We start from the raw sequence: 21,955 nt of genomic DNA on the forward strand, positions 1-21,955 counted from the left end.
TAGCACTTTGTAATATTAGGACAGTATCATGCCTGCAAAAATTACACAAAGACGTCTTTCTACTCGCGCTGACATCAAAGTTGAGTAGATTAGGAAGGTGTCTGACCTCCAAGTGAAAGGTCCGTCAGTACCTCTAGAGACTGACACCGTGGAAGGAGTCTCCACATCTAATCCTGGACTGGAGGCAACAAGACTACCCCCTTCCCTTCTGTTGCCCAGTCTGACCTCCTCGACTTCACAACGCACTCTTTTCAAAGGCATCACCCCCCCCTCACACACACACACACACACACACACACACACACACACACACACACACGCATATTTTTAAACCACATGGACGTCACCTCAGGGCAAAAACACAGACAGGATGAGAAGTCACGGGTAAAACTCCAACAAAAGACAATCAATGTATGATTGTGCTGATCAGCCATTTTTAGTCAAACTATTATGGTCTTAGATATACAGAATAGTGTTTTCACTCTTTTGGGCACAAATGTGGAACAATTGGAGCCTGAACTCTCAATACGAAAAATATGTATTTGTGTAAACTAACACTTAAAAGTCCTAAACCACTGCACAAAATTTGTCAAAACATGCATCCCTATGTGTTGCCTGCGCTATTATTTTTCTTACAAATGCACCACATGGTTGCGCTGTTATTAAAAAGCACAAAATTTAATCCCTGTAAATCTCACACGACGCAACGCGATCTAAATAACACCCAAGCTAACTTGAGGGTGTTGCCTATTCACTAAAAGTGGTAGGAGACCGACAAACACAAATGTGTAAGATATTGGTTGAAAAACATGGCCACTATCAAGCAAAAAGTTTTTGCAGGCCTACTGGACTTCGCAAATATTTAGCCATAACAGTAAATCCTCACCTTTAGAATTTCTACCCCTGCATTTCTGCACATGTAAATAATTCGTATTTTTTGACAACTTAAATGATGGCGCTATCTGCAGAGGGGAAAAGTAGTGCTGCAACTATGAATCTAGCAGAGGGCCATCTCACAAGTCAATTCACTCAACCTTTTCCAGCAGGAAGCTGCTCTGACAAGACGTAATGTGTAACTGCACGTTTTGTATATAGTAGGGTTAAACGATAATAATAAATGATATCAGTTTGGCTGACTACAGAGATTTTAATACAATTGTCATGTCATGTTTATGCATGTTAATGACACATTCAAGCTGTGTCCCGCAAATTTGACGGCGAAAAGGGAAATAATGTGCCTTCATTCAAAGCACTTTATTCTATAGAGCTAATTGTCGAACAGTAAAGTAACTTGTCAAGTCAAGAGATGCTATGTTTGCTGTGTACATAAGATTATGATAGATGCAGGACATCTACCAAAGAAAACGTGCAAAAATACGTACAAAATCATCCTCAGAAAGTGCACTAACTTGTTGGCAAAATGTCATAATCTACACACCATTACACCTTCTATATTGACTCCAATGTACTTGTTCTAAGGACCAAACAAAGGAACCAGTTATGTCCCTAAAGCTTTAAAAGTCAACATTTGGTTCTGCTTTAGCCCCAAATGAAGAATAGTAGTAAGACATACCACAATCCCAATATATGTATACTTAAGTATGATATTTTATGCTGCAGGGCTAAATATTGATATGCAAGGTTGTGGTTGGTATCCACAAACAGACCATTGCAAACACAAGAACATGCATGCGTAATAAGGTAATGTATACAAGTATTGCTAATTATTGGAACCCAATATAACTATTTGAACCAAAATGGTCCAGCTAAGAACCCAAACTGCCAAATGTCAACAAGCTTTCAGGGTAAAAGCCACTGCTTTAAAGGGAACAACTATGTGTTTTTGGCCCAAGAATACACAAAAGTGCATCTTCTGTTCCACAGCTTGAGTGTCAAGGCTACAAAAACAGACTCTTAGAGGCCTAAATGTAGGGTCATGTTTTATGTTCTAGAAGGTTGTTTTGGAAAGGTGAGCAGGACACACCTTCACATCCTTTTATTTACCTAAGCTCAACCGAAACTGCAGTCTCCGGTATCAACACACATAGAGAGATAGATGCATGAATGAATTGAGGTGTACCTTAGGAATTCTTGCAGACAGGTGTCACAGAAGCGGTGTCCACAGGTCGACACTTGGACCGGCTCCCGCATCGCCTTGCTGCACAGCGGACACTGGAAGCGTCGCTTGGGCTTCTCCAGGAACTTGTAGTCGAAGCCGGGCATAGCTGCGACTGTCTTGTCCTCTCTCTACCCCCGGCTATGTGTCTTTGTCCTTGTAGATCCTGCAGCCTTCCCTCCGTCCGTCGCCCTTTTGCAGCGGCACACTTCAAGCCGATGAAGGGTTCATATCACGTCCGCCTTGTCTTCGAGGTGGTGACGCTCCTCTTCCGGGATTAAAAAATAATACAAAAACTACACACACTCGCGGCTTGGTCGTGCAGGAAAAGACCTGAGCGTCCCTACGGTCAAAACAAATGGGTTAGCAATTTGTGTTTTGCTGTGCGGACGTTGCTGACAAGACTGAAGCGAGCATACAAGCTCTCTGTCTGTTTAGGTGCACCACAGTCCCGCCTCCTCCTCCTCCTCCTTCTCCTCTTCTTCCTCCAAAGCAGGAGGAGTCAAGAAGCTTGTTCACACCATTTTACCCCCCTTTCATCTCATTTATGCTTCTTTAATACATGCAATGCTTTGTCATAGATATCAATAATAATAACTCCAGTCACTGCCAATTAAGTGCACTTAACCTGTCAATTATCCAATGAATTTTATGAAAATATTACAACTGCCCTATCCCATGTGTACATGTACGAGTGTTAGCAGTGAAGGTGTTTATGATTGAAGTAGGAAAAAGCAACTTACATATCCCAATAGAGAAGGTTTGCCATGCTGTCAGTGGTGAACTGCGCCCTCTAGCGGTGGACCTCACAAACAAAGACAAAAATACTGCTTTTCTTTGTATTTTTCATTAAAATAACAAATAATATTTTCCTTACCGGTGAACATACGCTTTACATTTTATATGACAGGGATACAAAAGTGCGCGCGCACACACACGCACGCACCTTTCTCTCTCACACACAACACAGATCAGCGTTCACCTGCTGTATTGCAACTGCATTACATCACCATTACATCATCACTGGAGGAAACAATGGTAATAGAGCCACATGGGGCGAGAGGTATTAAAAAACACAAAATGGTGCATACAACGTAATTAGAATATAAACAGTGCTCACTTACGACAACACAAAGTACAATGGCATGTAAAGGTATTAATAATAACGGCTAATGAGGCACATTACAAAATGTAAGGACACTTGTTTTTTTTTTTGTATAATTAGGTTTAAGCTCAAAGCTAAAACACTCACATTTGAACTGTACAATAGCATCACATTACAGTCCTCCCTGCGTTTGGATGCATGAAGCAGTCACTCTTTTACAATAAAATCCACATAAATATTAATTCTAGCAGCAGAATTTGCTTTTTTTGCAATCAATTGGTAATACTATGATCAAGATACTTATTTTTGCTTAGACCCTTTGTCACCGTAAAGTCTTTAACGCTTGACAGCAGGTCGTTATCTGGTTTGACTCACAAGTACACCGAAGGACTAATCCAATAAGCACAATGTGACCACTGTTTTCAGGATCAACCTTCCATCAAGTTTGGGTCATTTGACTGATGACTTGCTAAACACTCAAGTGTCTTTTCTTTCCTTCTTGTCCTTCTTTCTTTGTGGGCTTGTGTGCCTGTTTGTAACGTCTCATTCACTCGCCGGCTGGCTTACGAGGGCCTGAAACCGGTTTGCTGGCCTTTTCGTGGTTCATCGTGCACGTGAGGGAGGACAATGGCCTCACTGCATGACAGCGAACTGATGACTTCCTGCCATGTAGAAACTCGCGGCTTTGTTTGGAGCAACACGTGTTGCGACACTCAGGTTATGACCTAGGCTGTATGTATGCAAATACTAAATACAGCTAATTAGTGATTCCCAGAGCCCAAAAAAAGTCTGCGGGCTATAGAGCGCTTTCTATTCGGGCTCCAGTACTATGGAATGCCCTCCCGGTAACAATTAGAGATGCTACCTCAGTAGAAGCATTTAAGTCCCATCTTAAAACTCATTTGTATACTCTAGCCTTTAAATAGACCCCCCTTTTAGACCAGTTGATCTGCCGTTTATTTTATTTTCTCCTCTGCTCCCCTCTTCCTTGGGGGGGGGCACAGGTCCGGTGGCCATGGATGAAGTGCTGGCTGTCCAGAGTCGGGACCCGGGGTGGACCGCTCGCCTGTGCATCGGTTGGGAACATCTCTGCGCTGCTGACCCGTCTCCGCTCGGGATGGTGTCCTGCTGGCCCCACTATGGACTGGACTCTTACTATTATGTTGGATCCACTATGGACTGGACTCTCACAATATTATGTCAGACCCACTCGACATCCATTGCATTCGGTCTCCCATGGAGGGGGGGGGGGGTTACCCACATATGCGGTCCTCTCCAAGGTTTCTCATAGTCATTCACATCGACTTCCCACTGGGGTGAGTTTTTCCTTGCCCTAATGTGGGCTTTGTACCGAGGATGTCGTTGTGGCTTGTGCAGCCCTTTGAGACACTTGTGATTTAGGGCTATACAAATAAACATTGATTGATTGATTGACCTCCTAATAAACTAGAAATGCATTGATGTAGACGACCACAAGGTGCCCGCCAGACAATACGTTATCAACAGGGTTTCTGCAAGTTCTCGCAAATCAAATGTAATGCTAGCCTATATAAATCAACCATTTATAAATTCTTTTTAATGCCACTTAAAACAAATTTGATGCCCATGTCCTACTGCAGATCGTTATTACACTGTATATAGTCAACAGTTTACAACTGTCTGTGTAGACACAATTGTAAGTGTTTGACAATGATAGTCTTGAATAGTTGACATTTTTACAATAACTATTTATCTCTAGTGTATTTCAGTTAGCTTACAAGACTATTTAATCTGAGAATTTATTTTTATTCATTTATTTTTGGTGGTGGCGTCGTGGCGACAGTAGAAGTAGCTTTGTTGGTCACGCCAAAGAAATTTAGCACCGTTAACTCATGCTTGCCTTTAATTGCCGACTTGTGATTAGCTAATAGCATGTGTGATTTCACCTCATTTAAATGTTTTTAATGCTTCTGGACATTGGATTTCATGTTTTATAATGCCATTTAAGGCCTTAATTTTCACAAAGTCCATTTAATGACTTTTAATGCTTTTTAATGACCAGCAGAAACCCTGATCAATCAATGCAAAGTTGGTTTTGACCCACTCGTTCCCTGTAAAGCTTAACAATTTCGGACAATTCTATGTGTCAAACTTGGTGAACAAAGTCCGGTCCATAAATGCATGCTTGGCTGAGTTTGGTGTAGAAGAGGGCCATCAAATCCACTTAAAATAGATATGTGAGCCTGCAGACTTCTGGTGTCCTAAAAGTTTTGTTAAAAATCTAAAAACAGAGCGAGTGTGAGCGACATCGGGTTTTACTAAGTAAAGGGATCTTCAAACTGGAACCATCAGGGTCCTTTGTGTCATCTCGGGACAGATTCATCGAGTAAAGCTGAAACAAGTAAAGAACAACTGATGAATACAGATGTCAAACCACTTAGTTTGCTTCTGTTATTGTCTACTTTCAAGCAATCTCTCTTTCATAGAGTCATTGTCGGCCCATCAAGCGTTCTTCTCATAGGTCAGTGACATTTATCTTTTTTAAACAGCAGCCCGGCAGCAGTAGGGATTACTCTCTATTATTTATTAAATTGTCATGCACTGTAATCTTCCCTAAATCTGCATCTATTTTTAATGTGGACTCTAGGAGGAGGAATTTAATCTCACCTTCACTGCTTTTCAGTTTCAAAGCTAACGGGCTACTGTGTTGCCAAATGCTTTGCCAAAAAAATTAAAACCTAAATTAAAAATAACTCCATTAATTTGTACCTGGAATATACGGGCATTGATAAGGTATTTTAAGTTCTAAAAGACTGTTAAAGTCTGCATTATCATTGTTGGTTTACTACTAGGTTTAAACCACAATTTAGTAACGGGCAAAATATTACGTTTCACCGCCAGCAGGCTGTTGCCATGACAACAAGCCACCGATGTCACCGTGAACGGGTGGCTCTCGTTGAGCTGCACTGCCTTGGGTATGCCCGAGTCCTCCTCTTTTCTTCCGAGGCGTCCGCGGGCACCCTTTCCCCAGGTGTACACCTCGCCATCTGCGGACAGGAGACAAGAGGAACGAGGTCGGTCAGCGGCACACTTCTTTCCTTATCCCCTTCTCCCCCCTCCAGGATGCGCTGATCCAGACACAAATCTTAAGGCGACGTCTCTCTCTCTCCTGCAGGGGCTGCACAATGGCTCCATCTGCCCCAACAAAGGCTTCTCTTGATGGGCAAAGGCTACAAGGCAGGGCGGCCACTGCTGACTTTCACTCCGGGGTAGCCAATCACTGGCACAATGTAACATTTCACCATTTTCGCCCTCCAGCACAGGACACACACATCTGCTACAAATCACTTAAGTTGCAAAGTTTCACCCAAATACAAAACCTTTATAGTTGTTTTTTTTTTTTTACATTTTACAAAGCAGAGGCCTTGTTCCATGAAAGTAGCACTGTTGAAAGAAGGGATGCATCCATCAAAGACCACCTAACAAAGGCGGACTGTGTGCTGAGACACCTTTTGTGTTTATAGATGCTCACAAATACACACACTGGCTGCTAAATGAGTACAGCCATTACAATTACAGTAAAACTTCTACAGGGATCATACTGTAAAATTGAAGCTTGAATTTATTTTAGAGTAGTCAGGCTATAGCTTGTATAGCAGGATATATTTACTAGCCACTACATCGCTGGCAATACATGAGCAGCAAGATAATGATGTCTTGTCTACAGTCAAGTATAGGGATGGTAGTGTCATAGTCTAGTGCCGCATGAGTGCTGCCAGTGTTTTTGCGAGATGTGCTGCCCATTGGAATTCATGCACCACTGTATCTGTGTACGAGTCCAAGGAATGTGGAAATGTAATGTGAATAAATCTTTTACAAAAGTACACTCATTACACTCTCTTTCTGTATATTTTCATTTAATACACACGTTTCGAGCCAGGGACGAAATTAAAATTCCAGAAGTGGGGGGGACAGAACTCGCTTGTATACAGGAGGCCTAATTTTAACGCTTTAGATGCATCTTTTGCAATAATATGAGTGGGAAATGAATTGTTCAATAATTTATTTTTTGCACGTAAAAACAAACTTACCAGAATAAAATAAATAACTTTACTTTGGTTTTTCAAGATTGCATTATGATTTAGTTTTTTGTTGCATTATGGTTACAGTATACTATTAGCGCAAGTCTTAATTAACAACATAACTACCTTTGAGTGGAGCAATAGACTCCTCTTGTTTGGATTTTTTATTTGTTTTACTTTGTTTGTGATTCATATTGCCATGTGGAAGCCAACTTGAGCTTATCCTGCATCTGACCGCTGATTGCTTTGTGCTTTCAAACCTTTTCACGTTAGCAAGAAGGCAGCGCCAGAAAGCCACTCACTGAGCTTGTTGGCGGTCTAAAAAAACAAGTTTCAGTCTGAGCGGCCGCTTTCCACCTGGCATTAGTGTTTGACTTGTCTACATTCAATAGCGTTGCATTATTCTTGGACGTTAAAAAGTGCACGAGACAAAACTGCCTTTTGAAAAAGTGTTCCCTCCTCCCAATTTACATCTATGCTGGGAGTGCTTTCAGTTTCCCAGCAACATGTATATTAAATACCAAAACACAATAGTAAAGTGGTATTTAGTGTAACAAATGTGAAATAGTCCTTCCATGTGTAATTTAATTTCTGCATTCTTTAGGTTCAAATACTGCACAGATGCAGGGGGTGCATGAATTCCAATGGGGATCACGCCTTGCCAGAACACTGGCATCAAGCTCCATGTAATCAAGGGTAAACATGAATTCCAACTTGTACTATTATTGTAAAGCAGAACTGGATCACATTATAGGGATCCCAAAGACACATCCAAGAAGTGACTCGCTGAGGAAGTTCAGGGAGTGGGCAAGTATGCCTCCTCCAGACCTAAACCCAACTGAGCATCTTCAAACATAATAGCTTTGGACAAAAGGTGGACATGCTTACTGTGCGCTCATTAAACTCTCTAAAAACATACACAAGTGAGTGTAACTCACAGTAAACATCCATCCATCCATCCATTTTCTACCGCTTGTCCCTTTCGGGGTCATATTTACACAATAATTGCTGAGTGTTGACTCATTTTCAGTGGATACTACAGGTAGATCTATACTAATATACAAGCTGTACACTGACTACTCAAAAATTACTGAGAAGATAAACAAAAAAAAATCCTTCTGACAATTGAGGGCTTTTGTAAGATATTGTCTATTGAGGAGAAGAGCGGTTTATCACTATCACAGTGCATGTACTACGTCAGGGTTCCCCAACCTTTTTTCCACCAGAGACCAATTTAATGTATGCATTATTTTTACGGACCGGCTTTCCACGTGTGGCAGATAAAAACAGCAAAAAACATGAGCATGAAAAAGCAATTCACTATAACGCTGAAGTAGTGGGAGCCCTGGGTGTGTTCCATTGCGAAGAGATGGTGCTCGGCACGTTAATGGCATATATTATATAACAGCGTTTCTTAACCATAGAGCCGGGGCCCAGTGTTGGGCTGCGAGCGCCCCCCTAGAATGTGATATATGTGTTTTTCAGCTGTGGTCCGTATAGGCAGCAGCGATACTCAGTTGTAATACACTTTTCCACCACTTGTGGCAGTAATGACAATATAAAACAAGGATGTCGTTGTGGCTTGTGCAGCCCTTTGAGACACTAGTGATTGAGAGCTATATAAATAAACTTTGATTGATTGACTAAAGTGGTGAAGCTGTATTTTCCTTTGCACTTTTAATTTTATTGACAGTTTAGTTAAGATACAAACCCCGTTTCCATATGAGTTGGGAAATTGTGTTAGATGTAAATATAAAGGGAATACAATAATTTGCAAATCATTTTCAACCCATATTCAGTTGAATATGCTACAAAGACAACATATTTGATGTTCAAACTGATAATCTTTTTTTTTTTTTTTTGCAAATAATCATTAACTTTAGAATTTGATGCCAGCAACACGTGACAAAGAAGTTGGGAAAGGTGGCAATTAATACTGATAAAGTTGAGGAATGCTCATCAAACACTTATTTGGAACATCCCACAGGTGAACAGGCAAATTGGGAACAGGTGGGTGCCATGATTGGGTATAAAAGTAGATTCCATGAAATGAGCAGTCATTCACAAACAAGGATGGGGCGAGGGTCACCACTTTGTCAACAAATGTGTGAGCAAATTGTTGAACAGTTTAAGAAAAACCTTTCTCAACCAGCTATTGCAAGGAATTTAGAGATGTCACCACCTATGGTCCGTAATATCATCAAAGAGTTTAGAGAATCTGGAGAAATCACTGCACGTAAGCAGCTAAGCCCGTGACCTTCGATCCCTCAGGCTGTACTGCATCAACAAGCGACATCAGTGTGTAAAGGATCTCACCACATGGGCTCAGAAACACTTCAGAAACCCACTGTCAGTAACTACAGTTGGTCGCTACATTTGTAAGTGCAAGTTATCTTATGCAAGGCGAAAACCTATGCAAGGCGAAAACCGTTTATCAACAACACCCAGAAACGCCGTCGGCTTCGCTGGGCCTGAGCTCATCTAAGATGGACTGATACAAAGTGGAAAAGTGTTCTTTGGTCTGACGAGTCCACATTTCAAGTTGTTTTTGGAAACTGTGGACGTCGTGTCCTCCGGACCAAAGAGGAAAATAACCATCCGGATTGTTATAGGCGCAAAGTTGAAAAGCCAGCATCTGTGATGGTATGGGGGTGTATTAGTGCCCAAGATATGGGTAACTTACACATCTGTGAAGGCGCCATTAATACTGAAAGGTACATACAGGTTTTGGAGCAACATACTGTATGTTGCCATCCAAGCAACGTTACCATGGACGCCCCTGCTTATTTCAGCAAGACAATGCCAAGCCACGTGTTACATCAACGTGGCTTCATAGTAAAAGAGTGCGGGTACTAGACTGGCCTGCCTGTAGTCCAGACCTGTCTCCCATTGAAAATGTGTGGCGCATTATGAAGCCTAAAATACCACAACGGAGACCCCTGGACTGTTGAACAACTTAAGCTGTACATCAAGCAAGAATGGGAAAGAATTCCACCTGAGAAGCTTAAAAAATGTTCCCAAACGTTTACTGATTGTTGTTAAAAGGAAAGGCCATGTAACACAGTGGTGAACATGCCCTACCCAACTACTTTGGCACGTGTTGCAGCAATGAAATTCTAAGTTAATTATTATTTGCAAAAAAAAAAAAAAAGTTTATGAGTTTGAACATCAAATATCATGTCTTTGTAGTGCATTCAATTGAATATGGGTTGAAAAGGATTTGCAAATCATTGTATTCCGTTTATATTTACATCTAACACAATTTCCCAACTCATATGGAAACGGGGTTTGTACATATTTACTATTAATTTAGTTTATTTATTTTAGCACAACATAATACATACTTGTTGTAAATGTATTGTTTATTTGCTTAGTACTTCTTTTTCAAATCAGCCTGACCTAAGCCTAAGGTTTATTTGTCAAATAATAATGTAATCTTTGTGATTAACACATGCTTTTATATTATTTGATAAGGTAGTAAACTTTAAGTAGGTTAGATATAATTATTGAATATGATCAAAATTAAGAGTAACATTACCAAATCAGTGTTAATATTGGAGTGGTCCCTGGGCTATTCTGTATTGGAAAAGTTGGTTCCCGACGTCAAAAAGGTTAAGAACCTCTGCTATATACAATGACCCTGAAGGGCACTGCAGATGGAAATTAACCTTTGGCTACAATCTGGCACATTAACATTGTATATGTCCATTAATGTGCATTGTCCCATGTACTATATAACAAAGGAGGTGGGATGTACATCTATTAACAAGCTTATTGATGTGTTTAGTGGGACAGGCAAAAGTTAAGTCAGATAAAATGCGGTAGTTTATAAATTAATAAATGTTTCTGTGCGGCCCGGTAGGAAATGCGTACTGGTCCCCGGACCGGTGGTTGAGGACCACTGTACTACTGTAAATGTACTTACTTGATCTGATGGCTAAAGTGAAAGCATCTCCACAAGCAGCCATAGTGATATTCTGTAGGGCGGGCAGCAGGTATGGTGCACGACTGCCTCGGCGGGAACTGCAGCCCATCTGACCATGCTGGTTGCTGCCAAAAGTGATGCACAACCCACCCTCTAGGGGGAGTAACATAAAGGGTGATAGCCTAACTCACACACATGCCATCGGAGAAAATGTCATTAACGACGGTTGTATATTTTTACCTGTCACAGCGACAGAGTGTGCAGTACCGATGTCAATGCAGACAATCTTCTCTCTGTTGAGTGGAGCTGATTGGACGGGAGTAAAAGAGTAGACCTCCTCCACCTGATTGGAGGGGCTTGGTTCCTCACCGGCGCTTATCTTGTCCAGACCCAGCTTGTTGCACCTAAACCACCACCGAGGCAATGAAGAGTATACATTAAAAATGCTGGTTTACTTTGACTGATATAAAACATATCATTCACCTGTTCCTTCCACATGCCATAATGCTGCTCTGAGTGCTGATAATCATGGAGCAGTCCACGCCACACACCACCTTCTGTGCTTCAAACTCCACAGGTAGACACACCTGCTGGGGACAGTTGTGGCTGTCTTGGGTGCCCAGCCCGAGGCGCCCTTTGCGGGGAAAAAAAGATTTGTAAATGTCATAAATCTAAGGAGAATCCTCAAAGTCGAAGAGATGACAGCCATGTTATGTTGTCATTATTACTATACCATTGTCCCCTCTTCCCCAGGCGAATACTTCTCTCTCATTGGTCATTGCGAGCACGTGGGAAGCGCCACAAGACACCTGGACCAGCTCGTAGCCGAGGAGCGCCTCCACTATCTTGGGCTGAGTATGAGAATCACATACAGCAGAAGCTTCATTGCTCAACACTAGAGACATGAATCTTACAAACAAGTCACGATTTGATTCTGATTCTTGGGTTGATGATTTGATTCAAACCGATTCTCGCAATATATTATTTGCTGTAAAAATTATAATACAACCTTTTCAAAACAGATTACAGGTTACAAAAGCTCCTCTTGGCTGCTGACGTATGACGAATACGCACAGATAAAGCCAGACAATGACCTAAAAAAAAAGTATTTTTAAAAATGAATTATTAAAAAGATTTATTAATCGATTTACAATCGGAATAGGCAAAACTCGTGATTCGGATGTGAGTCAATTTGTTTCAGCACCACTACTGAACACAATCCAATAGGGCATAACGGACATTAATCTATTTCTAGGGATGTAACGACATAAAAATGTATATCAGGTATATCACGGGTATTGTGTCTAAAATTATCACGGTTATCGTTATGGCGGTATTGTTGAATGTGCTCAAAAAGTACTATTACACACTGAAATCTTTTGGCGAAGTTATTTAAAAACTTAGCTTAGTTTAGTTGCTCAGACAGCAATGTGTTTGTATAAGTTTAATTTGGTGTATCAAGTTTCTTAATGGGGAAAGACATTAACGTCTCTTGTTTTCAGGATAGCATCAAAGCTAGCGAGCTCGCGCCAGTTAGTCAGTGAGTTTATTAAAGTGCAGTTATCAATCTCAGGTTTTCTTTCTTTTAAAATGGTAATACTCCCTGTCGGGAGTTTTATCATTATTGCCGTTTATCGTTAACTATCAGCATCATAAAATCCTTATTTATTATAGAGGCAAAGTAATACTTAAATTATTCTTACCATTGACATGCGGAAAGATTCATATCTGGTGAGGCACTGACTCTGATTTCCAAATCAGGATCGCAACATTGCCAAATCCTGAAGGCAGTGGCGGTTTCTCTCATGTGCATTATGTCTGAGCACACAGGGGGGCATTGACAAAGGCAGCATGATAAATTGTGCCATGAATTGTTTTTGTGTCCTTAAAGGGTGTCTTTTGATATTTGTTTTATGTAAACATGATCAATGAGGCCATGCCTCACTAGACCACACCTCACTGACTGTATTATTTTGCTCTATTTAACTGTGACAAAGATGGCAGTCAACACAGTAAAGGTTCAGTAAATGTGTATATTGTCCATCCATTTTCTACCGCTTATTCCCTTTGGGGTCGCGGGGGGCGCTGGAGCCTATCTCAGCTACAATCGGGCGGAAGGCGGGGTACACCCTGGACAAGTCTCCACCTCATCGTAGGGCCAACACAGATAGACAACATTCACACTCACATCCACACACTAGGGCCAATTTAGTGTTGCCAATCAACTTATCCCCAGGTGCATGTCTTTGGAGGTGGGAGGAAGCCGGAGTACCCGGAGGGAACCCACGCAGTCACGGGGAGAACATGCAAACTCCACACAGAAAGATCCCGAGCCCGGGATTGAACCAAAGACTACTCAGGACCTTCGTATTGTGAGGCAGATGCACTAACCCCTCTGCCACCGTGAAGTGTATATTGTATGTATAAATATATATTTCTCCAAGTTGACGTACCTGCGTAACATCATTGAAGTTTCCATGCCCCAAGCAGCCATTGCTCCCGCTCCCAAATGTCATGATGATGCCCCTGTCTGTAAATGACACTGGTTGATGAGTCCTAATGTCGACCACCTTTCACTCCCTTGCATCATTCCAAAAGAAATAAAGAAATAAGACATGTTGGCTGCCAGCCCACCTGTCATGCAGGTGGTGAAGAGATCGCCACAGGCTACCAACTTGATGGTGACTCCGGACTGACCCTCCAGGAAGCGCGAGATGAACTGAGGCTGTATCTGCTCCACCGCTCCAGGCAGACTGAGCTCTGCGGATCCCACCGAGGGAGCCTGCGGAGATGCAGAATGATGATCGGTTCATTAAAGAATATGGTATATGCATAAAACGCAAGGGCTTGTAATGTTTATGTTTCCTGTGTGGAAGAGACAAAAAAACACACAAAATAATATGTTAAGTGTAAGAAATATGTAACAAAAGTCGCTTCATTGGCAACCTTGATCCCTCCTGCTAGATCTTCTTATTTTCTGGCAGACCAGGTGTGTATGAGGTGTGTTAAGAAGCAGAGTTATGATACCATTTACTGTATGGAGCTTTAACGACAAGTAACATTCACAGGCATTATAATGTCTTTGAGTGAGGGCGAACAGGTAACGCCAAATCCATTGGTGGCGGTCCAAATGTGATTCTTCCACATGTCATAATGCCACTATAAAAAGATATGATCAACTGCACATTTAAATCAAGTTTTGAATTATATAATTATCCTACAATCTACATGTATTCATCGTAAAGCAGGGATATCAAACTTGTTTTAATTGAGGGAGTTATGGCTGCCCTCAGACAGCCGCTTGTAACAGTCATCTTAAATATCTACCGGTATATCTATTTATGTACAATCGCCTCATGGTATAAATACCCAATTGCCTATGCATTTGTATATTATATATTTTTACGTAAAAATTGATTGCTATAATGTGCTTTGAAATCATAAGTCATGGTGACCAGCAGATATTTAAGCATTGATTTTTATTTGACCAAAAAAATTAGATTGGGATAATATAGTTTGTTGCATGATCAGATAATATTAAAGTATAACATACTTTTAATTGCATGCAGTACATGCAAATGAACTAATATATTTAATAAGAAAGATGAAGTGCTTTGTTGATGCACATTAATTCCTTTCTTTTGCGGGCCACATAAAGTAATGTGGCGGCCAGATTTCGCCCCCGAGCCTTGAGTTTGACACCTGTGTCATAAAGCATCTGACTTTTATTGTTGAATTTTAATTTTTAATATGTCTTTTGGAACTAATTGTTTAAGTGAAGATTCAGATTTTTGTCTATATGATATTGACAATAAAGAGAGGACATATAATAAATATTTTGATGCAGATAAAAGATTTAAGTTCTAATGATACTTTAAAGTGATTTTAGTATTTAATTTGTAACAAGTCTGTGTCAAAATACGTTTTCAGTTTGCATCTAAATATTCGTAGTTAACCCAAAAATATTCATAATTTCACAAATTTTTGATTAGCTTTAGAAAACAGATTTTTTTGTGCTTGTGTTGTCTAAAACATGGCTCAAAGATTATATTGCACAATTCTACTCTTTACCTCAATATCATGTTGTGCCTGATCTACTAAAGGTCTGCGTGTATTAAAACACGTGCAAACTTGTTAGCACATGCAAAGCTGATCTACTAAACTTATGCACAGAGGATTGCATCTCTTAAGTGAGCAAAATAAGAAGTGCAATACATTTAGCGTGTCTGTCTTCATGAATATCCAGAATATATGCTAATCATCGGAACAGCCACAATAAGTATTTAGCACATGCAGTGTGATTTATCAAGGCTGAAACTGTTCTGCGGCCGCTGTTTTGTGTCTTTATTTAATATGTCTAAAAAAAGGACACGCAAACTCTCTGTTGCAATAGAAATAGCTGTGAGAAAGGCGGTGATCGCACTGCAGCTCTGTCCTACATATGCTTCGCAACATGTATGGAGTGTCAAATATACAATTATTACACATATTGTCTATTCAGCAATTTCATTTTATAATTTTTTAGCTGATGGATGACTTAAGGAGCTGATTAAAATAAATCAAACTGATGCATTTTGGTGTCTGCTGGAGTTTTTGTTAATGATGTCTGTTTTTTCACATAGAAGCTATATCATTAAAATATCTCCTATATGAAAAAACTTCTTGCAATATGAATTTTCTTGCGTCTGAAATATTATAGCGCACACAGATAGTGCCAGCACTTTCCATGAGCACACCTTCAGCATGCTAAAAAAGTGGGTTCTATTGTAGATGCACTGCAGGAGTACTTCTAAAATGCTAAAGGTTTTATTTGTCTGCTGCATGTTTCAAAACATAGCAAAACGCCACAGGTAGGACCATGATAACGTTAATGTGCAGTAAATGAGTGTTTCCCTGGTGAAAGCTGCGTAATACACGCAAAAACCAAATTTACATAGTGCGGCCTGCACCAGTTATCAATTGTACACGCAGTCTTAGTAAATCGCTTGTAACAAGCCCATTATTACCACATGAAATGCTATAGTTGGCACACACTGTTTAGCACATGATGTTTGGATCTTAGTAGAACAGGACCTTAGTATTAATTTGATTAAAACTGATGTACAATCAATATTTTTAGAAAATCCGTATGACAGCAACTTTAGAGGGAATACTCTCATTATTGGCTGTACACATTTATCTACTGTATGTTGAAGCATTGTCATCCACTTTGGAGAGGATTAGTGTCAAAAATAAGGCATGCATTCTTCTAAGGGATTTTAATATTGATTACCGTATTTTTCGGACTATAAGTCGCAGTTTTTTTTCATAGTTTGGTCGGGGGTGAGACTTATACTCAGGAGCGACTTATGTGTGAAATTATTAACACATTACCGTAAAATATCAAATAATATTATTTAGCTCATTCACATAAGAGACTAGATGTATAAGATTTCATGGGATTTAGCGATTAGGAGTGACAGATTGTTTAGTAAACGTATAGCATGTTCTATATGTTATAGTTATTTGAATGACTCTTACCATAATATGTTACGTTAACATACCAGGCACGTTCTCAGTTGGTTATTTATGCGTCATGCAACGTACACTTATTCAGCCTGTTCACTATTCTTTATTTATTTTAAATTGCCTTTCAAATGTCTATTCTTGGTGTTGGGTTTTATCAAATAAAATTCCCCCAAAAATGCGACTTATACTACAGTGCGACTTATATATGTTTTTTTCCTTCTTTATTAAGCATTTTCGGCCGGTGCGACTTATACTCCGGAGCGACTTATACTCCGAAAAATACGGTAATAGTGTTTTGCTCTAGATTGTATATAAATAGTTTTTTTGAGTGTGCAAATAAATAAATACAAATGCAAAAATATAAATGAATGTTTAAACAATAAACCTCCCAAGTGATCAGACGGCCCGACTTGGTCACCCCCATCTTCTGAGTGCGGCCCAGCGACACCTGGAGCACCTCAGTGTTGAGCATGGGCAGACGCAGCGGGGTGGAAATTCCGCTGCCCCACGTGTACACTGCAGACAGCGGGAGGGAATGCAGCTTGCCTGTTGCTGACATGCCATCTGGTAATAAACGACACATTTTATTAAATATTCCAATCATGTGAACACTGGGGGGCGGGGGGGAATGACCTCTGGATCTGTTGGTCGGTACTCGCCCTCCCACTCTGCCTTGTGGACCAGTCTGGACAGTGGATAGCGGTTTCTCGATCCTGGACATTTTAACATAACATAGCAAGCGGCACACTTTAAAAAGGTGGTAGACACCACCTCACCTGCGCATCTTGACGCTTCCGATGTCCGTGTAGAGATTAAGCAGTGGTCCGATGCAGACGGGCAGTGCCATGATTTCATTGAGCTGCGGCCGTTTGGAGGGATCCAGGTTGAGCATGTTGACGATGAGCTGACGGAGTTCTGGGCTGTAGCGGTCGGATATAGGAGCGAAGGTGCCACTCATGATCTTCAGGACCAGGGCAGGGAGGTTCTGAAAGACCAAGTTTAAAAAAAGAAAGAAAATGTTTAAAAACATGTCGTATTGCGGGAGGGAATAAGGGCCAGAGGCGCATTAGCGACTGCAGAGGTTGTGTGTGAGACTGACCCTGGATGATCAAACTGCTTGCAAAGCAATTGTATATCATTCATAAAATAAATATGAACCTACATAGCTCCATGTAATGTAATGGGTTTTGTGAAAAGGTTGTTTTAAAGATATATAAAACCGTGTGTTTGCTTATTTGGGCTTGCTTTTCTGTGCCCTCAACAAAGGAAAACACAACTGAACAGGTTTAATTCCTCATGCTAATAGCAAGAAGCACAAGTAAGTCCGACAAGACAAATTAATTCAGTGTTTCTTCACCAAAGGAGCCCATTGTTGGGCCGCCAAAAATACTTCTTTCTTAGGTGTAGTTCGTATGGGCCGCAGCAGTACTCAGTTGTAATACACTTTTCCGCTACTTGTGGCAGTAATGGAGCTAAAGTCATAGAGAAGTTTCTTAAGTGCAAAATATATGACTATATATTCATCTGCACTTTAATTTTATTGACATTTCAATTAGGAAACATATTCATTATTGATTTAGTTTATAGATTTTAGCACTGCATAATTATACATGTATGTAAATGCATTTTTAGGCAGTTGTTTATGAATCCCTTCTTATGCAGCATATTTGGTTAGTACTTATTTTTATAATGAGCCTGACCTAAGCCCAAGGTTAAATTCTACTTTGGAATAACACATACTTTCATATCATTTGACAAAGTTGTAAACTGTACGTAGGTTAGATCTAATTATTAACTATGATTAAAACCAAAAGTAACTAATTCAGTGTTACTATGCTCTGTCGTGGAAAAGTTGGGCCCGAGGTGAAAAATGTTAAGAACCCCTGAATTAATGAGCAACAAATTGCCACTTACGTAGCTTGTCACAGATGAATAAGTGCTGTTGATGAACAAACAATGACGGAAAAACACACCGTACAAAATCCAATGCATTAATTTATCATGAAATTCAAACAAAGTGCATTTGTTTTTATTGACTGTGTATACTGTTTGTTTGTTTGCCATTTAGAATATATAGTCTAACGTTTGCAACTCGGATAGGCTCCAGCCCCCTGTCGCCCCAAGAGGGACAATCGGTAGAAAATGGATGGATGAAGGGTATGTGTATAATAAGTCAATATGCAAAAGGACATTTTTATTTTGATCAGTTTAAAAGTGAAAGTTTTCAAACAATTTGTTGTGTTGTGCATATGTAAGGGAGGCGGCGTGGTCAGCACGCTCGCCTCTCATGCAGACGATCAGAGTTTGCGTCCCCGTGCGGAATGGGATAAAGGCAGGGGGCCGGACAACCTGTTACAATCTGTATAATTTCTTATAATTCGCACGTGTACAAAGGGAATTTAGTGCTAATGTATGCTTTCATTAGTGACGTAGTCGCTTTAGCCACCTTATGCTGAGCAGCAATCACGGAGACATGCGTCGCAATACGTTCCATATTCAGTTCTATAATTATCTTTAAACCCTTACAAAACCAAAAGCCAGAAGTCTCCAACCGTTTGACTGGTACTGTAAGCTGGGCACCACAAAAGATCAGAATGTGGAATTTCATAAGAGTTTTCACTGGAAATCATGCATAATTCAACCTCAAAGGTGTAATTTGTGGCAGGTATTTAAATTTTTTTTTTTTTTTAGCTAATACCGATTGTTGTTCAAGTTAGGAAATGTTTCCTTACAGCCGCCTCAAATGCTCTTTTCAGGCTTGCTAGCTCATAGAGCACACAACCCAGAGCCCAGATGTCACTCTTCTGGTTATACGGCTTCCCCTCGCACAGCTCTGGTGAGATGTAACATGGCGTCCCCACCACCTGCATAGGCAAGAAACAAAAACACATGATGTACTTAAGTACATTAAAATGTGTTTTAGAAGTAGTTTAGGACTCACAGTGTATGCTTTGCTTTTGCTGACAAGAATCTTTGAGATGCCAAAGTCGCCGATTTTGACGATCATTTGGTGCTTGTCGAGGAGAATATTCTGCGTCTTGAGGTCCCTGTGCAGGATGAGTTTGTTGTGCACGTGGTACATCGCTAGCAAGATCTGCACAAAGAAATGAAGGATGGTGTCTTCGTCCAGCAGGGAGTTACAGCGCTTCTGTATGTAGTCAGCCAAGGTTCCACCTGCATGTCGACACAAAGCTACTTACTACTACTGAACAACAAGAAGAAGATTATAAGATTACCTGGTGCGTACTCCATAGCGATCATGAGGGCCTTGTCTTCCAGGAAGTTCTCGTAGTACTCGATGATATTTGGGTGGTTGAGCAGTTTCAGCACCTGACACTCGTTCTGAGCGGCGAGGCGTTCGTCCCGTGACATCTGTTCCACGGGGATCTCCTTCAAGATGACCAGGGCGCCATCGCTGCGTCGGCGACACAGGTGGACGATCCTGATGGCATCAAGAACGCATCGTGATGCTAACTTTTATACTTTGAAGGTTGTGAGGCACGTCTAAAACCATGTCTTAACACATTTTTACTGTAGCTGGGATGAAATAAACGTGTGAAATGATATGTACAGTATGGGAAATAATGATACAGTAACTATTTAAAGACAAAATAACATTAGCTACAGCAGGGGTGTCCAAACTTTTTCCACTGAGGGCCTCACACTGAAAAATGTAAGCATTTTCAAAACCATCCATCCATCCATTTTCTACCGCTTGTCCCTTACGGGGTCGCTGGAACCTATCTCAGCTGCATTCGGGCGGTGGGCGGGGTACACCCTGGACAAGTTGCCACCTCATCGCAGGGCCAACACAGATAGACAGACAACATTCACACACTAGGGCCAATTTAGTGTTGCCAATCAACCTGTCTTCCCTCAATTTTGATTAACTTTAAAGGTTCTGGGAACCAAAAGGGTCTCAGTCATTAAAGCGTTAAAACAAGCCATATATTAATTTTATTTTTTACTTTCGACACATATATATCTATAGATCAACTTCAGATCCATCCACTGACTTAAGTTAAACATTTGATGACTTATGGCATTTTTGGTCAAAGAAATCCCTGTTTTTATGGCAAAAACACAAAAATGTGAATATTTTCCACAAAATATATTTTAAAGTGAAATATTTGATGTGAAGTAATTGGAGCCTTGAATAGGTTAATAATTCATAATAACATTGATCTTAATGCATTATTATTTTTTGAGATATTACAGTTTAGAAAAAAGAAAAACAAATCTTAGGGATCCACTCATTAAAGTGTTAAAAATAAGTTATACATTTTATATACATAACTGTCAACGCTTAAATCTCTAGATGCACTTCAGATCTATCCATAATTTTGAAATGTTTTAAATAATTATTTTAATGGTATTTTTGTTTGTTTGTTTGTTTAACACCCTTTTGTCAAAGAAAACTTTGTTTTTATGGCAAATACACAAAATATGCAATAATTTCCCCAAAAAATATTTCATAGTGAAATATTCAATGTGAAGTGATTGGAGCCTTCAATACGTCAATTTTTTTTTGTTTTTGTCCTGTCCAGCTTCTCAGGCAAATCATATAGTTGATGTAGATGCCCATATCGGCTGTTCAGATTTACTTTACAAAAGAGAAATGTAGGATACTTCCCTTGTTGCCTTATTTGTATTTGACTTTATTAAATGTATTTATATTATCATTTGGTGCAGCCGGGCTGGAGCAGGAGGGGATAGAAAGAGAAAAAAAGGAGGACAGTGGGGGAAATTGTGGGGACAAGAGGGGGATTAGACAGAGAAACAAAAACAACAACAGCAAACACAACAATAACAACAACAACAATAGAGCAACATCAGCAAATACGATATGTACAAATATGATGGTAAAAGTGATAGCAAAGAAGCAGTTAGCGAAATAAATAATAATACAGAAATGACAATGAGCATTATTACACTAAAAATGGAGCATCACAAATACCAATAGAAATAGCGCTATTGATAATGAACAACACCAATAACTATTATCAACAATACAGTTGTTCAAATGCAACAATACATATACGTAATGATAACTAGATATACAAAAGAATCCAGAAAAATGGAGGGGAAGAAAGAGAAGCAACCTATATTAACCTTGTAGATTGTTATAGTAACAATAGGTTAAGCTTTGTCAGTGTGCCATGTGTTACCCAGTTTACCCTAGGGCAACAACGTTAATATATGTTTGATGAAACGTGATTATGTGCATGAATGTATGTATG

General features: G+C 40.1%; 2 protein-coding genes across 5 annotated transcripts in view; both read right to left on the bottom strand.

The window, feature by feature from the left end:
- The window catches only part of traf4a (tnf receptor-associated factor 4a), a 63,482-nt gene extending 60,670 nt beyond the window's left edge, over positions 1-2,812 (bottom strand). The window contains exon 1 of the mRNA XM_061972587.1: positions 2,081-2,812. Within this exon, the coding sequence (XP_061828571.1) occupies positions 2,081-2,223 (143 nt within the window). The 5' untranslated portion in view covers positions 2,224-2,812. The remainder of the gene's footprint in view (positions 1-2,080) is intronic.
- Positions 2,342-21,955, bottom strand: part of nek8 (NIMA-related kinase 8) — a 56,613-nt gene continuing 36,999 nt past the window's right edge. For 3 of the 4 annotated variants that reach the window (XM_072914994.1, XM_072914995.1, XM_061972583.1), the window contains 15 exons: positions 19,952-20,157; positions 19,657-19,889; positions 19,448-19,579; positions 17,492-17,700; positions 17,349-17,428; positions 17,101-17,279; positions 13,842-13,989; positions 13,661-13,737; positions 11,941-12,058; positions 11,691-11,841; positions 11,448-11,611; positions 11,208-11,360; positions 6,089-6,247; positions 2,860-5,592; positions 2,342-2,459 (listed from right to left, as the gene is read on the bottom strand). In XM_072914994.1, the coding sequence (XP_072771095.1) occupies positions 5,564-5,592; positions 6,089-6,247; positions 11,208-11,360; positions 11,448-11,611; positions 11,691-11,841; positions 11,941-12,058; positions 13,661-13,737; positions 13,842-13,989; positions 17,101-17,279; positions 17,349-17,428; positions 17,492-17,700; positions 19,448-19,579; positions 19,657-19,889; positions 19,952-20,087 (1,968 nt within the window). In that variant the 5' untranslated portion in view covers positions 20,088-20,157 and the 3' untranslated portion in view covers positions 2,342-2,459; positions 2,860-5,563. The remainder of the gene's footprint in view (positions 2,460-2,859; positions 5,593-6,088; positions 6,248-11,207; positions 11,361-11,447; positions 11,612-11,690; positions 11,842-11,940; positions 12,059-13,660; positions 13,738-13,841; positions 13,990-17,100; positions 17,280-17,348; positions 17,429-17,491; positions 17,701-19,447; positions 19,580-19,656; positions 19,890-19,951; positions 20,158-21,955) is intronic. The other variant, XM_061972584.1, reaches the window with a different exon arrangement.

Source organism: Nerophis lumbriciformis, linkage group LG17 (assembly GCF_033978685.3).
Source record: "Nerophis lumbriciformis linkage group LG17, RoL_Nlum_v2.1, whole genome shotgun sequence".
NCBI classification, from domain to species: Eukaryota; Metazoa; Chordata; class Actinopteri; order Syngnathiformes; family Syngnathidae; genus Nerophis; species Nerophis lumbriciformis.